General features: G+C 48.5%; 6 protein-coding genes across 6 annotated transcripts; 2 read left to right on the plus strand and 4 right to left on the minus strand.

The window, feature by feature from the left end:
• Window positions 1-167: 167 nt before the first annotated feature.
• Window positions 168-8,177, plus strand: sidC (nonribosomal siderophore peptide synthase SidC; the record flags this gene model as incomplete). The annotated part of the gene is made up of 1 exon (XM_056956511.1): window positions 168-8,177. One exon carries the CDS (start codon window positions 168-170, stop codon window positions 8,175-8,177), a length of 8,010 nt encoding a protein of 2,669 aa, XP_056810845.1.
• A 795-nt stretch (window positions 8,178-8,972) lies between these two features.
• On the minus strand, window positions 8,973-10,983 carry N7506_007219 (uncharacterized protein; the record flags this gene model as incomplete). Its single annotated transcript, XM_056956512.1, has 2 exons — window positions 8,973-10,880; window positions 10,939-10,983. The coding sequence occupies 2 exons, from the start codon at window positions 10,981-10,983 to the stop codon at window positions 8,973-8,975; spliced, it is 1,953 nt and encodes a 650-aa protein (XP_056810846.1).
• Window positions 10,984-11,874: 891 nt separating this feature from the next.
• N7506_007220 (uncharacterized protein) lies at window positions 11,875-13,759 on the minus strand (the record flags this gene model as incomplete). Its single annotated transcript, XM_056956513.1, has 7 exons — window positions 11,875-12,284; window positions 12,349-12,442; window positions 12,492-12,548; window positions 12,606-12,695; window positions 12,747-12,983; window positions 13,041-13,381; window positions 13,444-13,759. The coding sequence occupies 7 exons, from the start codon at window positions 13,757-13,759 to the stop codon at window positions 11,875-11,877; spliced, it is 1,545 nt and encodes a 514-aa protein (XP_056810847.1).
• Window positions 13,760-14,470: 711 nt separating this feature from the next.
• N7506_007221 (glycosyltransferase) lies at window positions 14,471-15,688 on the minus strand (the record flags this gene model as incomplete). The annotated part of the gene is made up of 1 exon (XM_056956514.1): window positions 14,471-15,688. One exon carries the CDS (start codon window positions 15,686-15,688, stop codon window positions 14,471-14,473), a length of 1,218 nt encoding a protein of 405 aa, XP_056810848.1.
• Window positions 15,689-17,221: 1,533 nt separating this feature from the next.
• On the minus strand, window positions 17,222-22,083 carry N7506_007222 (WD40 repeat-like protein; the record flags this gene model as incomplete). Its single annotated transcript, XM_056956515.1, has 3 exons — window positions 17,222-19,390; window positions 19,442-21,433; window positions 21,496-22,083. The coding sequence occupies 3 exons, from the start codon at window positions 22,081-22,083 to the stop codon at window positions 17,222-17,224; spliced, it is 4,749 nt and encodes a 1,582-aa protein (XP_056810849.1).
• A 1,221-nt stretch (window positions 22,084-23,304) lies between these two features.
• On the plus strand, window positions 23,305-23,806 carry N7506_007223 (YciI family protein; the record flags this gene model as incomplete). The annotated part of the gene is made up of 4 exons (XM_056956516.1): window positions 23,305-23,396; window positions 23,449-23,504; window positions 23,564-23,727; window positions 23,777-23,806. 4 exons carry the CDS (start codon window positions 23,305-23,307, stop codon window positions 23,804-23,806), a joined length of 342 nt encoding a protein of 113 aa, XP_056810850.1.
• Window positions 23,807-24,368: the final 562 nt, after the last annotated feature.

Here is a 24,368-nt window from a genome sequence, read left to right on the forward strand (position 1 = left end):
TCGTAAGTTACCGACCATTGTGGGTCCTCATGTAGAAGGGTATCAATCAGAAAATAAGTATGAAAGGTGGTGCAAGAAGAGTAAGATCAACACTTTTTATTTGAAAGCTACATCAAGATCAGTGGAAAACGACATATCTCATTTCATCAGACGGGGAATTCGGCTCGATGCAGGATTCTCAGATCTTGAGTCATGGGGAGTCATGGGAGTGGTGCTTCGAGCTTTCAGCTCACTCCGGTGACGTCCATCTTCCTCCAACTGCAGTTCCATTTCAAGATGCAGAATCCAATTCTTCCAGCTCTGGAGAAATTCAGCACCTCGATGTTGGTTGCCTGGGCCAGGAAACAATCAAAAATGGTGTCAAGTCATTGATTGACGGATATGCCCGCTGGATCATGGCAGTGAGCGGCCAACGGGAGGTTTCATTTTGGATTGTGATTCACGAGACAAACGCATCTGCCAAACTTGCTCTCGTGGTGGCAAAAAGGGCCGATGAGAGTGACGATCTCGGCTGGGAGGCGCATGGAGCCACCGGCTCCGAAACGAATGAAGTACACTTCGCATTGAGTCTCGGAGGAGGAGGCCCGGAGACTATTCTACCAGATTCTGTAAGTTGGCAAGTGGGTTTTCTGCATAACAGTCCTATCGCTAACACTTCCTCTCGCTATCTACAGGTTCGAGTAGCGCTGTCCATCGAAATGCAAACATCGCCCGCGAGTCTCACCTATCGAGGAGTGTCACAACAGGCCGTCGACATATTACACAAGGTTGACTTGGAATCCTATCTGCGGTCTTTCGACGCTGCTTCATTTTGGAGGAAGGAACTACACGATTTTTTTGGTTGCGCAGAAAGACCATTCCCATCAATCTCCTGTGATCGCCTGGTGGTCCCTGCAGGGAGCAGCCAAACCTTGACGGAAACTCTTCTTATGGGCGTGTCTTGGAAGCAGTTGGAGACCGCTGCGCGGAATTACCATTTGAGATCTGTGCTCCCAGTGATCCATGCAGCGTTTGCTTGCATTCTGACAGAGTACATCGAGTCAGACAGGCTGATTGTATCAGATCGACCACTGATAACCTCACGGGGGAAGCCATCTCAAAGCCTGCTCCCTATTCTCATCTCCAAAGATGATACTGCCCAAGCTGTGTTTGCTCGGATCGACGAATTTGTGGCGAGATCAGAAAAGGTGCCAGGCGTGTCTCCGGACCTCGCTCGTGAGATTCTTCAAATTCACACAGAGGGCACAATATATAACGCAATTTTTACGCATCACGTTGAGGAAACTTCGTGTCAGGAATCAGCACCGCCTTTGGGGATGTCCTTACTCTGCTCCGATGCTCCTGTAGAGCTCGGGTTCCGGCGTTTGGACAAAGGTGAACTGAGCCTCACACTCACAGCCAGGGCGGAGTTGATAGATCAGGCTCATTTGAAGCTAGCTTTGCAGCAGATAGATGCTCTCGCTGCGATCATGATCTCCCGTCCTATGGAAGCCATTCGAGATCTCAATCAATCATTTCCGGCTGATCTGCTTTCGATACACACACATCTGGCCAGTGAGCAGCTCAAAAATGCCCCTCTCTTGTCTCCTGCACATTGGGTCGATCACTGGGCAGCCATAGACCGCACCTGGAAGGCTTTAGAGATCATAGAGGAGATCAGCGAGGATGAAACACGATCCCAGACATGGACATACAAGGAACTCTCTCAAACTTCCGATCAACTCAGCGCTTGGATCAAGGGTCGCGGTTGGCAACGCAGATCAATTGCAGTATGTCTCAGCCGCTCATTCATGGCATACGCTCTGGTCCTTGCAATCTGGAAAAGCGGGAATTGTTATGTTCCAGTCGCAGAAGATCTTCCAGAGGCTCGACAAATATTTTTGTTGGCAGACAGTGGTGCCATCGCGTTTTTCACAGATCAAAACGTTGCTGAAAATATTGTTCCTCCAGAGGACTGCTTAGTGATAAGCATTGATGACCCTAAGCTGCTTACGGACTCTGGTCCAGCTGAAGGCCCCGCTGCAGGGCATTCCAGCCCAGAAGATGACTGCTATCTCTTGTACACATCCGGATCTACTGGAACACCAAAGGGTGTTCTTGTCGGCCGTGGAAATTTATCTGCGTTCACTGAGGCCCAGTCAGAATATATTTGTCGGGATGTGCCCGATACCCCCAATCTCAAGGGAACGGGGAGCTATCTTGCGCACGCCAGTCGTGCTTTTGATGTACACATATGTGAGATGGTGCTTGGTTGGCGGCACGGACTTCGCCTCGTCACCGGGCCCCGAACAATGCTCCTCGACAACCTTTTCTTGGTTCTCAGCAAGCTCAGAATTACCCACGCTGGGTTTGTCCCTTCACTGCTCGAACATGCCGGCGTGAGCGCTGAGCTGCTGCCCGACTTGCGATATCTTGGAGTTGGGGGTGAGAAGATTTCGGAGACAATCATTGAACGCTTTGTCGGCAAGCCTTCTATAGCTTTAGTCAATGCATACGGCCCGACAGAGGTAACAATTGGTATGACAAGCCACACAGTGAAACCATGGTCCACTGTACGCAACATTGGCACTGCCGTCGGCAACATCACAATCCATGTCCTGGACACCGATTCATTGAGATACGTGAAGAGAGGTCAGGCTGGTGAGCTCTGCGTGACTGGTGATCTGGTAGCGAATGGGTACCATCGTAGGCCAGACGCAGGAGGTTTCATCGATTTCAACGGGAAACGAATGTACCGCACAGGAGACATAGTGCGTTTGATGGCCAATAATTGCGTTGAATATCTGGGTCGGCGAGATAGCCAGGCTAAGATTCGAGGCCAGAGACTTGAGTTGGAAGAAGTCTCAGTCGCGGTCCGCCGCTGCGCCAACTTCCCTATCAACGTTACTTCAATAGTGACACCCTCACCAATCACGAAGCGGCCTCAGCTCGTCTCCTTTATCAGTCCGTCGAGGACAAAGCCGGACAGTGCTCCCACAAAGCCTACTTTCCTCAAAGAGCAATATCAGGAGTGGGTGCCAGAGATCCTAGCCCGCTGTACTGCTGAGCTTCCCGCATACATGGTCCCCAGCATCCTGCTACCCATCAGCTTCATTCCTATTCAAATCTCCGGTAAAGCAGATACCCGGCGTTTGGTTGCTCTCTATGAAGGCATTCCCGTGGCGGATTTGCTTTTGAAAGCCGCATCAACCAGTGCTCAGGCTTCAGACCCAGACGAAGTTCCCTGCACCAAGCCTTTGACAACGGATGAGGGGCGTATTCGCGACATTATATGTGCTCAACTGCGCGTTGACGCCGACTCAATCACTAGGACAACAAACATCTTCCAACTGGGCATGGACAGTCTCGCTTCACTCGCGGTAGCGTCGAGTATGCGTAAGGCTGGCTATCTGTGTGCAGCTGCAGATGTTCTTTCCAACGCCACGGTCGCTCAGCTTGCATGCCTACCTCAAGACCACAGAGCTTCGACTCGAACCTCAAACGGAGCACTGGAGAGTCAGGTAGATGACGCGTCTCAGAGATTACTTCAAATTGACAAAGAGTTGCGTGGCTTGAAGATGGCTTTTGCTCCCTCGAGTATATCTGCAGTTTGGCCATGCCTTCCTCTTCAAGAAAGCATTGTGTCAAATTCGGTCGGAAATCCGAACCCGTTGTACGTGAATCATATCATGTGCCGCTTGGGGCCGCATATCTCACTTCCAGCTCTTCGGTTGGCATTTGAGGACTTGATGTACGACAATGAGATTCTGCGCACATGCTTCCACGTCAGAGAAGACAAGATCTTGCAGCTTGTTCTGAAGCCTCGAGTCACTGAGCTTCCTTGGAATCAGGTTCCCGTATCCAATGAATCTGATGCCTGTGCCCTTTTCAAGAGCCTCCAAGGAGGAATCGCATCCAGAATCGTCGATGGAATTGAGATCAAGCCCCCATTCCACCTTCTCGCCGCGGAAAGTGCTGATGGCGCGTCAGGTTGGCTGATGCTGTCTATTCATCATTCCATTTTTGACGGTGCTAGTATGGGTATTTTCCTTGGTCGTTTGCATCAACACTACACAGGGATTGAATCCATGCACCCAATCAATCTCACCCCGCTCTACCATCATCTCATGAAGAGTGATACCACTGAAGATGAGAAATTCTGGACTGAGCACCTCAAGGGGTGTGTTCCAACCGTCTTTCCTCACGATGTCAGAGACGATGACTACCTGATCGTTTGCAAGCAATTGCCCTTTTCACTATCTGCACTCTCAAGGTTTGCATCAGAGCATCGGACCACAGCATCGATGATCTTGGAAACCGCTTGGGCAATCATCCTAGCAAAGGAGCTGGGCCAAAATGACGTTCTGTATGGCAGAGTCGTGAGCGGCAGAGGAATACCCGTGGAGGAAATCGAGTCAATGCTCGTACCCCTTGTCACTACCATCCCCGGTCGGCTCAAACTAAGCTCTGGGAAGTCGAGCTTCTTGTCCAAGATTCAAATGCACACTCAGGCAATCATTGCATCTATGCCGTACCAGCACACTCCTCTTCGTGCGATACAAAGATACTCCAGCGCCTCTGGTCCACTTTTTGACTGCATGTTCTCATACCTTGCAATTGGCCCTCAATCTCCATCGGATAAAATGCTGTTGGAGATGAATAGCTCCATGCAGGTGGACTATCCCTTGGCGCTGGAAGTCAAAGCGGAGTCAGATCCCGACACGGTCACTCTTCGCTTGAGGATTGGCGATGCACCTTCTTCGGATCAGAAAGCCAATACGTTCGTTGAACAAATCTCCACTCTTGTTGAGGAGCTAGTTTCCAACGGAGATTTTGTTTTCGACGCTCCGATACTCTCTGAAAATGAAGAGCCAAAGCATCGAACATGGGATGAAAATGAGTGGACAGAAAATGAGACTATTCTGCGCCAAGCTGTGGCCGAAGTGTCTGGAATGGCAGAACATGAGGTCTCAAAGAATGTGTCTTTCTTCGCTTTGGGGATTGACTCGGTGATATCGCTGCATCTTAGTCGGCGTTTGCAGCAAAAGGGTCTCAAGGTCAGCTCCAGTGATATTTTGAGATACTCGTCTATTGGTGCTCTTCAAGAACGTCTCAAAGCATCTACTCCGATCGCCAAAGAACCTACTGTGATCAAGAGTAGCAGCAATCCCCAACCAAACATAAACCCCTTTGATGAGAACGATGCAATTGTGGAGACATACCCCTGCACGCCCCTGCAGACAGCTATGATTGGCCAGTGCCTCAGCTCCGAAGGCAAGGGATATGTTCACCACCACTCGGTCGCACTCGATGCTTCCATTGACCTCGACAGATTAGTCAACGCCTGGAGGGGTTTGACAGAGCGGGTTGATGTCCTTCGCACCACGTTCCACCGGCAAGATGGAAGCCGTGAGATCAGTGCTGCGGTCCATCGGACTCCCCTGGTGAATTGGACGCATGAAGCCGACATTGAGTCACTCCCGGTCGCAATTGAAAGAATCTCGGGACAGGTTGCCTACCCGGCAATCAAAGACTTTGAGAAGCCGCCTTGGCGCGTCACTTTCCTTACTGAAGGCAAAAATCGATTGATGGTTGTGACTATGCATCACTGTCTCTATGATGGATTCTCTCTGCCAATTCTGTTTGATGTCCTCGAACAGCAATATAACGGCGTGCAAGTAAACATCCATTCGTTCGCGTCCACGGCTCGCAAAATCGCGTCCACCCAGGTGTCATCGGTGAAGTTCTGGACCGATTCGGTTCTGGGATATCAATGTCCGCCAGTGGGGCAGCAATCTGCATCGAACTCTGTGTGTAAAGTTCAATGGGCGGAAAGCACGGTCAAAACACCGATGGTTGATTTGCAGCGCCAATGTGGCTTGCTCAATGTCACTCTGCAGACAGTGGCGCTCCTCGCTTTTGGGCGATCGCTGGCATTGCATCTTGGTCAGCGCGACGTGGTGTTTGGCCATGTAGTTTCTGGCAGGGCTTCTGGACTTGACGATGATGTGTCCGTCATAGGCCCTCTATTCAACACTGTGCCGTTCCGATTAAAGATCGAATCTGCTTCCCAGAGTGTGCGTTCGGCCTTGCAAGACATTCAGAATTTCTGTATCGATTCTCAGCCTCACCACCATGCGCCCTTGGCTCTTGTTCAGAAGGAATGGCGCTCATCTAGTGATGAAAATAGCCTTGCACTACTCAACGCCATATTCTCCTTCAACAAGTCGGAGCCTCCTACTGCTGGCTCAATTTTCCAACCATACAACCTAGCCGAGAACCCTGATGTCCCACAGTATCCACTCAATGTGGAATTTGAGCAGACACAGGACTGTCTGATTATCCGAGCAGCAAGTCTCAATGTTATGGGCATGGGCGAGGGTGGGCTTGACACATGGGTACTCGGTGTTGCGCAGGGGATCGAGAATATCATTTCATCAGGTGATGAACCAGTGCTCAGTTTCCCCCAAGGCCTCCAAGATCTACCGGAGGCAGTTGCACGGCATCAGGGTCAATTAGAGGAGCCCGTTGACGTCGTTGTCATGGATCAGGATGTGCAAACACTGAAAAATGTCCTTTCGGACATTACCGGTATCCCAATGGATCAGATTCAAAACACCAGCGGTGTCTTTGCGCTTGGCATGGACTCTATCCTAGCCTTGGATATGAGCGCTCGTTGTCGCCAGGCGGGATTGAAGGTCTCGGTGAGCGATATTCTTCAAGGGGGGACGATTCAAGGCATTGCTGCACTGGCAGCCAAAAATATGACAGCCATCTCCGCCTCGGCGAAGCCAATCAACTCTCATCTTTCGCTCGTCAACAAAGCGACCAGAGCCCAGGTCTTGAGCTCCCTGAGTTTGATCGAAGACGATGTTGAAAGTATCCTACCTGGCCTGAGTGGTCAACTGTTTTACCTTTCTGCTTGGCTGCGATCTAAGCGCAAACTCTGGGAGTTCTCGTTCGCTCTCAAAAGTAACATCAAGCTGGATCTTGATAGGCTTCAAGATGCTTGGGATCAGCTGCAAAAGAGGCATGAAATTCTCCGAACATGTTTCACAGCAATTTCACCAAGTGAAGTTTTCCAAGTTGTCCGAAAGCCAACCCATCTAGGCTCGATTGTCACATCAAATCTTGAACAATCAGCTGAAGACGTGAATCATTGCATCCAGGTCCTTCTTGGACAGATTGCGACTGATTCCTCCGATCTCTTCACCCCTCCCGTGCGACTTCATCTAGTCAGGAATTCTGAGGTTGACGTCATCATTTTGACACTCCATCATGCCTTATATGATGCTCGCTCGATTCCCATTCTTGTCAATGAACTGGAGGAACTGTATCATGGAAGACCAATGAAGGGCTTGGCCAGCTTCTCCTCATTCGTGGCCAGTACAACCCAGGCATCAAACGCCGAACAAAGTGGACCGTTCTGGGAAAAGGCACTCAAACTCAACCAGAAAACACTCATCGGAACAAGATGCGACAATCACAATGATGACCTCTCTGTTGAGTCTCTGCAGAGAAATTTTCAAAAAGGCTTGAACGAGATTCAATCCCGGTGTCACAGCATTGATGTTTCTGTGCCATCACTCATCCTCCTGTCGATAGGACGGGCCCTGGCGCGGATTGTGGGTATTTCACATCCCACATTCGGTCTGTTTCAATCTGGACGCTCGGGAGACTACCCTGGTATCCAAAACATTGCTGGTCCGACCGTCAACATGCTGCCAGTCGTCATTCCAAACGCTTTGAAGTCCTCAACGGTGGAGGGCTTGTTAAGTGTGCAGCAAGATTTAATCCAGCGCGTCTCCCACGACCAGAGCGATCTTGGGACCATTCACCGGATCATGAGAAATCTTGGGAAGGAGCTTCGCTTCAATCTCATTGTCAATATTGTTTGGACTCAGTCTCATTCCAATGGAGTCGAGGATGAAACTCACTCTATCTTCACTCCGGTCACGATCCATTCTCATCCACGAACTGAGTTTGCAGTGCCGATCAGCAAGACTTCTATTGATCAGCTCGATTGGAAGAGTCGCATTGACCCGGATGCCGTCTACCTGGAGGTCAGTCCTGATGAGAAACACACTGGGCTTCATTGGAAACTTGATTTCACGTCAACATCGATCAGCCAAGACGAGGCAGAAGCATTATTGAATGCACTGGAAGTAGAGCTCAACTCAATCACCGAGTCGATCTGATAAGGTGTTCAGCCCTGGGGGGATATTTATCATTAGCTACCGGTGCAGTGTTGTGAATGTACGCGTCGACCAGATCATAAACCTAGTCCCAAATTCTGCCCATCTATCAATTGAGGGATGTGTAGGCTCGAGCTCCGAGTTTCAAATGGTTTCTACGATTTTTGCCGATATCTTCAATCCTTAGCATTGAAATTCTCCGTTCACGGCCCGCAAGGTGGGCGAAGACTTTCTTTACTCGCCCAACCAACCTTGATTACTCGATAATCAGTTCGAGGGACAGTTAGAGGGAGAGTAAAAAAGACAGCAAAAAAGACAACAAATGGCCAACCCATGGATGGCCAGGTGATAGCTAGCTCTCTTCCGTTACCAACCTCGGACTCGAAATATGAGGAATAGTGTTACGACATAACCTGGAATTAGTATAGGCAACCTTAGAGTATTGTCTGTTTAGTATTGGTCAACCTTGATGTTAACCTTAGGATCCATGCATGGATAGAAGCCCTGGGGGGGACGGTAAACACCTCGCATATCAACCTCCAGGGCTTCTAACCTTGGAAGCCAATACATAACTACTATCAAGTTGGCAGACAGCACAAGAAGCATCAATTTTAGTCCAATGAACGACGGGATGATACTAAGGCTTCCCAAGGAGGGAAAGAGGAGAGAGCCCTAATTGGTTTAATAGACTCCGAAACCTACCTAACCTATTCGGTCGTATTTAGTTAAGGTACTCTATTTCTGTTCAAGATGATTCAATATCCTACATTTGACTGTTCATTGAATTATTTACCAAGACTAGGTATCCGGTTGTAAGGGTAGGCTGGTCCAACAATCCCACCACTCGCTTCTGAAAGTCTGCTCAAGCACCTGGGGCCAGATACTCTGAAGGATGGACACCACTCTACCAGAAAGAGGAATGTCGTCATCAGGAGGTGGTTCAGGCAAACCGTAATGATTTGCTTGTTGAATCTCCATTGCTCGTTGGATGCGTTGGATCTCTCGTGCTCTTTTCGCAATCCGCTCCACGACGGGCACTCCGGGGTTATCAACATTATAACCTGTAAGCAGATATGATCGCGCAAAGCATTTGAGCAAGTAACCCTCCTCTTGGTTCAAGCTCTTGTATCCGTATGGCAAAATGCGAACTTCTTTCAAACGCGGGCTCTTGTCTTTGATCATGCTCCAAATCTGGAGAGCCAGGGTCTCGTCCATGGCTGCATTGATGAACGTTTGTCGGAGATCAAGATCATCGTCTATTTCGGAACTGGTTCCCATTCTCGGTGCCCTTGGTCGAGCATCAAAATCCAAATCTAGAAATAGTCTTTGGAGATTGGGGAATGTACCCAGCGCTTTGTACATCTCACACTCTGTTTGGTTGCCCGCTGACCTCTTTATTTGAAGGCGTAACTCTTCCAGGTTCGGACAAAGATTCACCATTTCGAGTAGCTTGGAAGGATTGAGTCTGGGAAACAGGCAGACCTCGGGAGGAGCTAGAGCAAGTCCCTTCAATGATGATCCATGACGCTGGATGATTCTGTCCAAGGTTTCAACATCGCGAAGGCCTCTGATGTAAAGATATTCCAAGGGGTGAAATGCAAGTATCCCAGCTACTGAATCAGCGTTGTCAAGCTTGAGGATCACAGGATCTCGGGCCCTTTGATCGATATCAAGGAAAAGCCTCTTTAGATTTGGCAACAAATTGGCAACGTTGACAAGTTTCTCCGGTTCACGGACCCAACCAATGTCGAGTGAGCGAAGTTGAGAAAGATCTCCTGCAGCAGCTAATTTGGAAAGCGTAATTGCTTCAGGCCGGATGTTGGGAATTGTGATTGATTCCAACTGAGATACTGCCTTGGGTTTGACTTTGTCAACCAAGTTTTGCCATGTCCCTTTCAGCAGATCCACTCGATATTGATGAACGCCATCGGTGGGATTCAAACAAAGGTGCTTTAGCCCCGGGCTAATGAACAAGAAAGGTATCATCTCCCAAAGTTGCTGGTGTTCAACCGACTGCATGTAGTTAATGGAAATCCTCGTTGTCAGAGTGTGAAGGCCCGGCAGCTGAAGAGTGTCCATCCTGAATTCACTCAATCTGTTGACACTTTTAGACACCGATGCAGCATTTCGAAAGAACGGACTAGGTCCCACTTTTTGGTTGCTGAGAAGATTGAGTCTGCAATTGGGGTGGTAGCGCCAAAAGGCATCCGTCAACTCCGCTGAGAAGTCGTCTGCCGTGACCAAGTCGAATTGATCAAGACGGTTCAAGCTCGCGATAAGCGACACGACCGGTGCCCAGTTTGGAGTTTTTTCAATTCTTATTAGGCGATTTAGACGCAAGCCTCTGCCGTACGTTGAGTAGCAAGAGCTCATATCATGCTCCAAGAACCCTTTTCTCGCCGCCGGATGTGGGTCGGTTACCATGTTGAGTGCCCATGGCTCTAGCTTCCATGGCTGTGTTTGTCCGGTGTCAGGCTCTGGCGACAAACCAATACACACAATGGACAGTCTCCTGGCAAATCTCGTGAAATGACTCGCCCTGGGGGGTTCTGTCACTTTCGACAATGCAGCCTCCAGACCTTGGGATGCATCGCATATCAGCGTAATGTTCCGGTACAGGATAGGGACCGCCACCTGGTAGAAGAGACGGTTGACCTGACTGAAGGATGACAGGTCTTGGGGTGGGCAGTATTCAGGGGCCTCGAGCTACTCCTCGTGAGCATGAGAAATGGCGTGAACTGGGGAGGTATCATGAGAAACTTACATAGAGGCATATTTGCTGTAGCAATTCAATCGGAAGGCGATTCATTGTGACGAGAAACAGAGCGGAAACAGTATGTAATGTGAGACGTGAGGAAAGGAGAGCGAATACGAATACGAATACGAAGGCGAGCAAGATCTAAATCGACAACACCAGTGGGAACCCTGCAAACCAGGCAAACACCCCTGTTGACACATTACGAACTCTTCGACGTTGCGAAGGGAAGAGAGAAATCGCTTTGAGGTCGTCAGGACCAGCCAGTGACCTCTGAGTGCGTATGACTTCCAAGGTGAACCCGATCACATATGCACCATTTTACGAGACCTCAGGAAGCAAAGAAGCTCTCTACAAGAAAGCACAAGTTCGGAAAACTATGATTCATTGAAAAATGGTCTCTGGGGCATTAAATGCCCCCAAAACGAGCGCGCAAACAAGAAGCAATCACTGTCGTGAAGCGACAGCGCAAACGCGCACTGTTGAACAAAGCAGCGGAAATTGCAGGATTGCTGCTCACTAAAACCCATCTTTAACTCATGAAGCGGTACTCGCCCTTTACCGAGGTTCCAAATGATGGGATGCTACCTAGCTGTAGTGACAATTACCTTTATCAACGATATAAATGTAATCCTGAGCACATACTACGACCACAGGGTGTGGAAAACAGGGCTTCCCGTCCGCTCAGCCGTACTTAAGCCACACGCCGGTGAGTTAGTAGTTGGGTGGGTGACCACCAGCGAATTCTCACTGTTGTATGTTTTTTGGGGCTTTTTTTTGAACTCATGGTTCTTCCTAATCATCGTGTATAGACAGAGACCTTCCAAAGTCGGGATGAAATGAGGGGTACATCTGAGAGCCACTATCTCAAAACATTGTATATATTGAACCTTGAAACCTTGAAAAATCCCCAATCAGTCAAGAACATTCATCGTGGCTCAAAGCCTAGATCACATAACGGAACCCGGCAGCGATCTGGGCAGGGGTTGGGCCCTTTCCGCCAGTATCTAAGCCGCGATTCAGCTTGTCATTCTGCCGCCGTAGGTATATGCGCGTTGCAGTAGCCAAAATGATAGCTAACACGGACGAGGCAAGGTTGACCAAGAAGGCAGCTAGATACCGCGGGCTGGAGTAGTAGAGATATGAGGCCCACACTGAGAATCCGATATCAGCCAAGAGGCTATCAAGCAAGAGACTTGTATCTACATACCATTTGGAGTGTTGCAGACCGCGTTGATCAAAGCGATTGCGGAAGCTCGTTTGATCGAGGGCTGCGACAGGCTGCCAGTAATCCAAGATAAAAACGACCACAGCCGCTGAATAGAATGAACCCGGCATCAACATCATTGCAACATCTACATTCGAGTCAGCATGCTCTGCAGGTCGTAGAACAGAATTTGGACACAGATTTCGACTTACAACGAGCTGCTGTGTTCAGTGTGGACACGGCAATAATATTTGCTACCATGCAGATCGCCATCGGACATACGATGTGCCAGTAGCGCTCTTGCTTCTACTTCCTGGTTAGCATGTGTAGCTGATAGCATGGGGAGATACCATACCCTGTCAGAGTGAAATCCATTTAATATCATCGCAAACACGCAAAGAACATAAGGTGGCTGGAGAATTCTGAGTCAGCATCGCGAATGGGTGACATTTTCTTCAGGGAGTCTAACCGCGGTGAGTCCATAGGTCTTGTTCCGAGAATATCCAAGTGTAGCCACAACGGAGGGGAAGAAATTGGTGACGGCGCCCGCAATATAGATCTGTGGAACGTCAGTGAAGCGGACGGAGAACGACATACACAGACCACTAACACTATACAGAATGCCCATGAGGAGCCATGTCTTAGGATCCATAACGGCCAGCATGAAGCCTTTTCGAGCGCTAACCTCGTCCGCGTTGTCTTGCTGACCTTGGTCTTCCTCGAAGTTCCACAGGAGATATTCGTGCTCGAGTTTGCTGAAGCCACTGATTGACTTCAGCGAATTCGGGAGGATGAAGACAATTATCATTGCGAGACCGATGGTGGCAACCCCTTCGACCAAGAAGAGCTGTACATTGGCCCATCAATATGCCTGTTCGGATCGGAAGAGCACTCGTTGACTCACCCATCGCCAGCCCTCAAGGCCATGTACACCATTCAATTTCAAGATTGCGACCGCAAAAAGTCCACCAAAGGCATTGCCAAGTTGTGATCCAGAATACAAGATCGCGGTCCGAAGTGCAAACTGCTTTTTCGAGTAGAACAAGGACAAATAAAACAATGCACCTGGAAAAAAGACCGCCTCGACGAATCCCAAAAAGAAGCGAGAAGCCAGGAGACCGGAGGAATTGGTGACGGCGGCGGTACAAGCGGAGAGGACACCCCAAAGTGCCATCGAGAAACAAATGTAGACGCCCGGTAACTTGATTTTGCCGACCACGAGGTTCGAAGGGACTTGCATGAGAACTAAAGAATTGAAAGTTAGCCGCAGAACAATGCGCTCTCACTATTAAGACCCGGCAACATACTATATCCAACAAACAGAATGCTGATGCAGGTCTGATACTGCACATCAGTCATTTTGAGATCCTGCTCGATGTTGGCCAATTTTGCGGCGGCTATGTTCTGTCGGTCCAGATAATTCATGATGTACATCAACACCATGCAGGGCATGATTCTAGAATCCAGCTTCCACATTGCTCGACGCTTGACCTTGGAGTATTCGACTTCTGAAAGGGCGGCCAGCGAGGCTGGCATCACCGGTGAATGGCCATAATGCGACCGGGCTTTCTCACCGTCGAGATCTTCGATGTGATCCGAGTGTATGCTTCTTTTTTCTTCCATCGCAGTTGAAAGGTCTTCGACTTTCTTTTTTCCAGGATCCTGTCCGGTTATCCGATGTTTGGGTCCGGCTCGAGTTGAGAGGATGGCAATGATCGAGTTGAATATGCTTGCTTTTATGTAGCGATCCCTGACGCGGGTGAGACCACACACTTTGGATGATCTGATCCATCTGGATACTTTTTGCAGGGGTGAAAAGCGGGGGAGATATCGAAAGCGCATACACTTTCACGCATAAAGACCAAGCCAACCAATCCTTCACGGTAGATTGGGCCAAAGTGGAGTAAAGGGAGAGTACGGAGATGGCAATGCCGGGGTAAGGTCGGGGAAGCGTGGGGGTGGTCTGAGATGAAGTACTGGTGACCCCCACGGTGAGGTCATGAGATTCGGACTCTGTCCGGCAGTCAAGGGCTACGGCGTCCCCGGTCAGTCAATTTGCTCCAGTAACTTGGAACCGCCAATCTAAAGCTCAAATTTCAATGTATGTGAAGCAGATTGTTTGGCCAAACCCCGGCGTGAGGGCGAGACGTGGATATGGCATGGGCCCTTCGGGTATTATTACTTTCACTACGGATGTAAAAGAGCTCAGGGCCGTAAATTCTCTTTTTTGATCTATATACACAAAAGGCTAACAGGCGGATTTTGTCAAGGCTAGCCTCGGCCCTGGTTGCTTCAACTCTTCATCTATCTTGAAAAATACTTCCAATGTTCGGTTCACTCAAGCAACCTTCCAACCTTGGTGGGAGGTAGTAACCGGAGCTTGATGCAGCGCGGTATTTTATTCTGGTTCCAGTAGGCAATTCCATGGCGAAGCCAATTGGCATATGTGCCCGGTACAACATCCGATCCAGGGTTGTCCCGCCACAACGAGCCTAGAGTAACCTTGTTGACGCGTAGGATAAGGCCGTGAGCGAGTTTGAATCCGAAACTGCGGGTCAGACAGGCCTTCACAATATCGCAAGCCTTCTGCTGTTTGTCGGACTCTTGATCGCCTTCCTTTGGCATGGGAAGTGACAATAAATCGAATGCCTCCTGGCCGTCCCAGGCAGTTAAATCGTTGATGAGCTGCGACCCTTCCATGAACTCGATGGCATAGAAATGCTCCAAGCAGTAGGCAGGGCCGTTCCAGCTTTCCTCAACATCAACCAACCCCATTACTGCGGTCGCTACTTGGCCTTGGATGATATAGTCGGTCAAGAGGCGGCTGACTTCGTCGGGGCCGATGAAAGTTCCATCATCCTCGATGATAGTAAATTCGCCGCCCATGAGAGGAACTCCCTGAAGTAGTGGGCTGGCATGCATCCCATCCGTGCTGGTCTTGCCCCCATCTGCTGTCCAGAGAGCGAGGAGCAGCTCGTGGCAGCGGGCAAACAGCGCGTTGTTGGGCAGTGCCGCAAGGAAATAGTTGCACAGACTGTAATGATCCTGACCACTAGGCATGTATGATAAGACTTCATATCGGGACTGGGGGTTCGCGATGGTATCGTTCCATAGCGTATCCAAGTCTCCAATCTGCATCATACCCACGTCCGCGTATACACCCCCATAGCGTAGGAGTAAAGGCCAGCGGACAAGATCTGACGTGTGTTGTCGCGCATAAGGGCCAGTGAGGGACTCATCGGCGAAGGCTCGTGGGAAAAGCTTTCGGTCGGAAACGTCCAGGATTTCGGTAATGTTGTTTTTCGAACCTGATTGTCGGTCGACCATCCGTACAGTCCATCCTTGCTTCGTGAAACGACGGTGCCATGCGCGTACATTGCGCTGTGTATAAGGGTGCATGTTGGCATATCCAGAGTGCCAGAAAAACCATATATTCTTCACACCGGTTATCGGATGGGAATGTAATAGGTCCGCATCAATGTCGTCATCTGAGCGTAGATCGAGAAGCTCATTGGGGATAGCATGCATCCCGCTTGGAAGAAGATGTTCCATTGTGACAGTTGAGGTAAAATGAAAAATGGTTTATGTGGTGTGTATTTCAATTTTTCAATTCACACCGTTGTCTTTTATAGATCTCAGGATTTCGCTATAGCCAATCACAATGCTTTGGAAATGATCGGACGTGACAAAGAATGAGTCAACCTTGGGAACCATTTAGTGGACACTGGACGGGCCGATGCTGCGGATCCTCCCCGGCCTTTTATTTTCCTCTTTTTCCTCTTTTTCTTGTTCAAAGGCATGATTTCCCCATAACCTCCCAGTCTGGGCATAATAAAATTGAAATAAGCCTGCTTTGTTCATAAGCTCTGAACTGTAAGGCTTTGATATATTATGACAACTCCGATCCCAGTACATACGACCACAGGGTGTGGAAAATGCCAGGGGCAAAGCACAAAAAAAAAAAGATCTCTATTACGGTCCAGGAAACGACGATAATAGAACTGAGGAAGGAAAGGAGAGAGAGAGAGAGAGAGCTGTCAGGATCTATGTAATGGGGCTCCCGTCCCCCCAGTGCACGTGACAGATCACGTGACCTCACCGAAGCCTGCCCCGCCAAAGCATCCAGGTCCAGCACCAAAGCCCAGCCATCCTGACATTAAACAGTATTAGAATATATCTTTTTTTAAAATATATATATATATATATATATATTATTTACTACAAAAAATTAACATTAATTATACACATTGTCAGGCTAGCAAGGCTTCTGATATTAAAGGTCCAACTAACGATGAGATCAATGATAAAGAAGGAAAGACGAAGAAGTAAGAAGCTATAGAGCAGCAGGTAATAATAGCGAAGGGAAGCAAACAAGCAAACAAGCAAAGCAAACGTGGGGTACTGAAATGGTAGAAGACACTGAGTGTGGCAATGTCACGATTGTAAATATTCACAGAAACTTCGGCAGTTTTGTAGTGTCCGCACCCCATATTTGGTTTACCGTATAACTGTTCCGACATTTTCGTCCGAGTTTCTCTTGGCTAAGAGCATTTCATCTTTCCTGTCATTATTTTGCAATATTGTGAATTATGAAGGTAGCCTTAGAATCCGAGAGGCAACAGGTTTCCTGCGTTGTTAATATAAACAACCTTATGGTGTTGTGATGTTCCAGCCACAAGGTGAATTTTGCTTGGTATGAATGGTCACATGGCTATTCTCCGGCAATAGCCCGTTGTACAGAGAGGGCAATTGATTGTATTGCTAAATTGTCAAATGGAGTTCGGACCTAGAATTTTTTTTCATCCGGCTTGCATCCAGGAAAGCCTCATGAGCGTATTTTTCTGAATCAGATCCGCGTCGCTTTTGGGTCATCTTCGTATCAAGGCAAAAACGTCGCTCTCGCATGGTAGATCATCAATGAGTTTAGAAAAGGACCACGTCTATTGAGTCCAGGGAGGCCATTTATGAACTATACAGTTTAAATTATTGGCTAGCAAGAAATTCGGAACATTTAGACGGACGGATATTTACAACTCTATGTTATATGCCACTAGGAATAGTCCATCTCCAAATTGAACACCTATCTCAATCGTCGGAAAGATCCACGTGCACAAGTTGACCATGAATCCCTTTCAGAACAAGGTTGTTTTGATAAGTAGCGGCGATACTCAGGCTGTAATCAGGCGGCATCCAAAGACGTTTCTCTAGGCCTCGACGTACCCATGCGTGATCGAAGTAGAGAGTAGACCGGGAAAGCTCCGAGCTGGGGGCTTTGGCTAAAACCCCGGAAGAGAATTCAAATACCCCCATATTCGTCTTGATGGACTGTTCATTCTCCGAGAAGGTTAGATCTGAGACATCAAAATCCACATCAACTATCTGTTTGCAGTTTCCGGTCAAGATGTCCCACACTCTGATTCTTGGGATTCTGACCACGCCCCTGTCGGTTCCACGGAACGACAATGAAGTTTGACTTGCGTTCACGTAAGATCCAGTGACCAAAGTTTGACCATTAGGAGAAAGCGCTATACAGGTAAGCCACTCTTCGCTATGCTTAAATTGTGGTGACATTGGATTTTCCGGGAGCAATAGTTCTTGCTTGCGACTCTTGGTAGCAATGTCCCAGACTTGTACAGCCCGTGATGCAGTGGCAAATATGGTGCCGTCTTTGCTGAAAGCAATCCACCGTAAATCTGGTTGACCGAACAACTTCAAGTCTTCTCGAGGCTCACCCGTGGCAGTATCCCAAGCTTCCAAGCTCCGAGCGCTTGTGATTATAGCAAGTAATGTACCATCGGGAGAGAATGCAGTGCAGAAATGACTGGTGCGGTGATTTTTGCCATACCTATCATCAACATAGGGTAGGAGAAGCCTTCTGCACTGACCGGTTGAAGAGTCCCAGAGCCGTACTTCTTTGCCTGCTGTGGTAGCGATAATACCTCCATCTGGCGAGAAAACAATATTCCAGACAGCCTCTTCGTGGCATTGCCCTGTATGTGCTCTTTCATTTGTTGCCGGGTCATAGAGCTTCAAGGCACCGTTGGCGCAGCCCAAAGCGAGTATTTTGCCATTTGGTGAAAAGCACATTGTCGAAACTTCTTCATCGATGCCAGTCACACTTTGCTCCCTGGGGCTGGTTATATCCCAGATTCGTATCACACCAGAGCCCGTGACTAGACGAGAACCATCCTTCGAAAACGCCACGGGCCCGGGAGACTCGTTATGGATAAGCTTGTGGGTGCAAACACCATCCGCAAGGTTCAGTAGAAAGACAGTCTGATCATCGATTACAGCTGCAGTATTGCCATCCCCAGACAAGGCAGCTAATGTACCAGTGGCACCTTTGAATTTGACTTCCTTGTGATTTCCACTTGCAATATCCCAGAACATGAGGCCATCCCGGGACCGAGCGAGAAGTACAAGATGGCCATCATATGGTGAAAATGCAAGATTATTATCCCATTGCCACTTGCTGTCTTGCTCAAAACTCTTCTTGCAAGCCCCGTCAACAATATTCCAGATCTTCAATGGTCCAAACAATGACATAGAGGCTAGAGACTTGGAGTCCGGTGCGAAACAAACTGCTGAAGTTTTGTATTCTCCATCTTGAGCAAGGGTCCGCTTGTAGGTCCAATTGGAAGTGTTCCAAATTTGGACTTTATCGTCCAAAACGAGCGCCATATATTTACCATCTGGAGAAAGATCCATATTCATGCACGCGACGTGGGGGTGAAGACTCTCATATCTGCAGCTCCCAGTCGCAATATCCAAAATTCTCACCGATGCGCTTACAACTGCGATGAGAGCTTTACTATTGGTTAGCCATGCAGGGTAAAGCGGGTGATAGTTGGGGTAGAGGTCATAGTCCAGGAATGTCGCTTGCTCGATCCTAAATTCCTGGACGCAGACGCCGAGAGTCACGTCCCACACTCGCAGAATTTCCAATTCATTATTGAAATCGGTAAAATGTGAAGCAAATAATTTGCCATCAGGAGAGAAGATAATCCGCCGTGCAGGAGTATCAAGAGTCTGTAGGCAGGGGTCCCAGTCTCTTGTGACGCCAGTGACATTCCTGACGAAAGAAAGTTTTTTCTCGCGGAAGATCTTGCTAATATGGCAGCTGGTGGGACTGAAAATCAGTGCGCCACCATATATCTGCAACGGTGCCACCATCATGATTGACAGGTTTTTCATGATGAATCTTTCAGCATCTTGCAAGAAGGCGATAAGCTTTGGACACTTGTTTTGTGTGGTCTGTGTCTGTTAGCATATATATACAAGAAGCTTCAGCTGGCGATAACATACCATTGTTCTTTTCAAAAGCTCGCGGATAGATGTCAGAGCGCTTGGAAGCTTGCGAAGTAAGCTGAGACTCTCAAGCCAGTGGAGGAAGTGAGCCTCCAAGAAGTGAAGCACAGGCCCATCATCAGAAATAGGGGAACTGCTTTGCAGAAGGTGATAAACCCAGAACTCGCAGGAATACTGAAGAGCAGCCAAGGGATTTCCACTTGGCGGAGGGCCGAGGCAGTTTGACTCTGTACCTGGCTCCAGCTTGTACATGTTGCGCTTCAAACCCTCAGACATGGCAATGATAGCCTGTTTGGCTAGAAACTCATGAACCTGAGGGGAGCCACCGGGGTGGTTTTCTTCAAAGTAGCGAGTGAGATACTCCCCAGTTGAATGGTGCAGCATGTAAACAATATCATTATGAACAGTCAAAAAGGACCCACAGCGTGTGACAATGTAGGGTGAGTCGAGGTCTGGAGGTAGGCCAGCAGCGCCATGGATCTCATCAAATGACAAGGGTCTGGATGCAAAGCATGCGGCTTCCAGGACTCTCTTGCAGAATTCTCGGTCAGCTTCGCTCTTGAGCTCATCAATTTGCTTCATGATTCGATCATAAGTCTTATTGAGGCCCTTCGGGAATTTGCTGACATGTGCCACAGCTTCATGCTGTCCAATATCACCAGTAATCAACTCCTTGAACACGAGTGATACCCAAAGGAAGGTAGTTTGTTCATGTTTGCTGAGTTCAGCCGACATTCTGTCCAAAGTTGTCTGCTTATATCCCTCTTTCTCCCGCAGTTGAGACATCTTTTGTTCGACATAGACCTCCAATGCTTCTTTGTGGACTGTTACGTCTAGCTCAACCACTGCTCCTTCCTTGGCACGCTTGAGTTTGTTGTAAACGCCAATTTCCGGACGACTTGACAGAAGCCATTTGACCTTTGTGGGCCCATTGCCACTGGCCCTCACAGTGGCTTCGACAAGGTTCAGCAATTCTTTCTCGGAGGGTTTTCCTGGTGCACATTCATCAAGTGCGTCAAATGAAAGATACACGGGAGAGAGCTTCTCGTCGGCTAGCATTTCTTTCAATGTTTCAATGAGTTGCCAAAATGCGGAATCGCCTTTGAACATAGCTTCTCCAGATCTCTTGTGCTTTTCGACCAGGTAGGAAATCAAATGGGGCTGCTGAATCAGAAGAAGCCATACAAGGGACCTAAGGCCATGCAGGGCACTGTTCTTGGTCGTCTGTGATGCTTCGAAGAAGAAGTTGGAGATACCCGGCGCATATTTAGACTGATCGTAAAGCTTCTGAATGATACTAATCATCAGCATCGTTTTGCCAGTTCCAGCAGGCCCATTAACCCATAGGACTTGGCTTTGGGAACTATCACTCCAGTCGACGAAGGACTTGAATTCTTCGGTGTCGAAGATCCACTCGCATGCCTCTGGAATCAGATCATCTTTCTGGCCTTGGATAGTGACCAGTTGGATCTGGCCATCCTCAACGTATAGATGCTTCAAGCATTCGTCATAGTCCTTGCCCCGAGCCATCTTGCCTTGGCTAGCAATATATTCCCGCAGAGTCTCGTGGACACCAGTAAGAACTTCCAGCGTACCCTTGCCATTGCGAGCAATATCCTCCAGTTGGCCCTGGGCTCTGAGCTTGTTGTAGTGCTTGCAATCATCCTCAACAGCCTTTTCGGCTTCTTTCACACCATCCAGCTGGCCCTTCCAGTCATCGTAACTAACGATGTTGCGGATGAATGTCCAGCCTTGGCTTTGGTAGTATGAGCATGCGCTCTTCATCTGGTATAGAAGAAGGGCTTTGTACATCTCAACCACTGTGACTTCGAGACGTTCGAGGACTTTCTCGTAGGATCTATTAGAAATGACGATATTCTCCCTGCTCAACATATGCTCTGTCAATTCACAATACCATTGAATCCTGGAGATCACATAGCCCAGGCCACTCGCATTAGCCTGTGCCTCGAGAGAAGGGTTGAGCATAAACTAAACATTCTTAGAAAGAATTCAAGGCGCAAAGAGAATGGTTTGGTGGTGCTGGTACCTACCTGTAACCCAATGCAGACACCAGCCCATGGCAGAGCAGCCTGGGGGTTGGTCCCAACGGCCAGATCAATCACGCTCTTGAACTTCAGGACGAAGCCCGATGCGCCCCCCACGGCATTCGTAAGCTTTGACGTCTTGTAGATCTTCTTCTGACCTGATTCAAGAGTCTGCTTCATGAGCTTTTCTCTCTCCGCTTCGTTATTCATCCTCGCCACGTTCGCTCTCAGCTCAGATTCGGACGCATCTTCGCTGGGTTTATTGGCCCTTTGTACGGCCATCATATAGTCCTCCACGAGAGATTTTGTGGCTCCATCTGTTGCAAGTTCTTCATAGGCACGATTCCAAACTTTCCGGGAGATACTGATGTCTAAATCAACTTCCGACTTTGTCGCAACCCCCGGCTTTGGGGATTCCGCATTGTTCGAAGGTCCGCTCGAGGTCATGGAAATAGGGGATTTTTGAGGAGGCAGGCCGACGGCTGGCGCATTGTTGCTTGGTGCGGTCGTCTCGGTCATTTTAGGTGGCCTTTCATCGGGGTCCTTCTCATCAGGAGGCTGCGTGCAGCATGGAAAGATTTTCGATAACCCCATCGCGTGAAGATGGATGCTACCGCTGAGACCCGCCGACAGAGACGAATAGTGGTCTTTTCTTGTGTTTTCCGGGTTCCCTTCCTTGTCCAAGGTTGAGTTGGTGGGGATCAGAGGTAGGCTTGAAAGTAGGAGGTGATCTTTGCACTGCCCCGATTCTGAATGAAGTATCCCAGACGGGACATTGCACAATTCTGGGAGCTTGGAAACGCGGTGTTCGCGGCCAGAGCATCGCGCTCGGCCTATAATAACCAAGAAAAGGGCTCCACGTCTCAGCTCATGGGAAGAAATCCCTCGTAAACCCAAACAATTTATGTCATTGTGGATCGATCGGCCACGATAGTGTTGATTAGAACGGGAGACAGATTGGTATCAGAGGCCATCAATGGTGTAGTGGGACGAGCTTGCCGATCTTAAGTTGCTGAGAGGATCGCTTTTACTTTTCGTGGCACCCGTTCGCATAATATTGGTTGGCAATAAAGGATTGCGGGATGATAGCATGGAGCGTTGGGGTGAACGGGCCCACTGTGGGCAGAAAACCATGCTCGATTGGTGGAGACCTCAGCTGAAGGGGCTTCGTTCCTAATACTACTCGTACATACGAGTAGTGTGTCAAAAGTCCTTACCCACTCTCCACTTTTAAATCACCCCAACAACCCATTTGTAAAGGGGTTTGCAATTTTGTGATATATAAGGCGGACCTGGGCATGACATGAGTCCTGTCATGATGGTCTTTTGGCCTAGCGGGAAGGGTGCGCGCCCAGGCGTAACTTTTTACAGTTAGTAGTTGGGCGGGTGACCACCAGCGAATCCTCACTGTTGTATGTTTTTTTGGACTTTTTTGCTTCTTTCCTTTCCACCTCCCGGCAAAACTTCATTTTCATATCTCCCGAAATTTTGATTGAGAAAATCAATTACTAGAATCAGGTAGCCAAACCTGACTGTGATTTTACCGGTGCCATTGGGCCTGCGGGCGTATTGCATGCTTATCGATAAACAACATCGGGACCGTGCTCCGATCACCCAAAGCGAGTTTCAGTTGAATCGGTGACCCACTCCGATCTCAGGATTATATATTCAAGAGAAATTCTTTACGTTGGTGTGATATAACACCTCGGCAGCATTTCAACCACCTCTATTATGTTCATCAAGCACGTTATTCCCCGAGGCATTACCCCCTTTTTCCATCTTCCGCGCGTGGCTTGTGGGTTTCCTTCAAGAACCATGGCCACCACCAGCAAGAGAATGAAGAACGAATTTCTGTGCATTTTACCCGACAAGCCCAACGTTCTAGAATTGCGAAAGAAGGTCAAAGGGTACAAATGAGTCCACCTTTGACGAGACTCATAAGGCTAACCTTCGTATAAGTGGTCACTATGAAGGCATTCAGCCCTTGATTGCAGATGGTAAACTTGTGGATGGAGGTCAGCTCAAGAATACCTATGCAATATCCTCGGGAGCTAATCGACTTGAGAAACAACAGGCGCTATCTTCGAGCAGCACCCCGAAGAAGGAAAAGATGCAAAGTTCTTGGGGAGTGTGGTCGTGTACAGGGGCGAAAACATCGATGAAGTCCGAGAAATTATAAACAAAGACATCTACGCCACAAGTGGTGTGTGGGATCTTGAAAATGTCAAGATTTACCCTGTGAGTCCCCTCTTCAGCTCGACACTTACTTCCAGCTAATAGATCATAGTATGTTCCTGCGGTTAGACAGCCAATCTAAGAGGCATGAATTTGTCATTGTATCGCGAACTCTCGATTCGTATGCCATTCCTTGGCTTTGCATATCCTGAGTTGCGAAATGATAACTTATCTTATAATTGCACAACAAAGATGCAGCCTTCAAATTTTCGCATTGATGTTTCTGGCATTCGCAGGTGAGAAAACATCGAAGGGTGGCATTTAATCATCGCTCATCTGTTGGGAATGATTCAGTGTAGGTCTACGTAGACTCCAGGGGTGCCCTTCACAAAGCCCATTGATTATAGTTTTTTTTTTTAAGTGGCTTTCATCTCAAGTTCGGAATTGAACCGTGGAGTCAAAAAACTACGATCCTTTCATCTCTTTGAATTGGCCCGACCTTCGTTTGTCGAAGATGCCTCAGCCTTTCAGTCGAGAATTACATTGTACTCGACAAAGGGATTTCAAGTTTAAAAACAGCAACAATCTGTTAGACATTGCCTTTGTATTCGAGTTCCAAAGAACATTTTCGAGCAGTTAAATGCCAACAAATTTCACATGTTTTGACTTCGCAAACCACCTCTTCAACACTCACAGCTCCTCGT

Source organism: Penicillium brevicompactum, assembly GCF_028827555.1.
Source record: "Penicillium brevicompactum strain IBT 35665 chromosome Unknown utg000005l_segment0_segment0, whole genome shotgun sequence".
Classification (NCBI taxonomy): Eukaryota; Fungi; Ascomycota; class Eurotiomycetes; order Eurotiales; family Aspergillaceae; genus Penicillium; species Penicillium brevicompactum.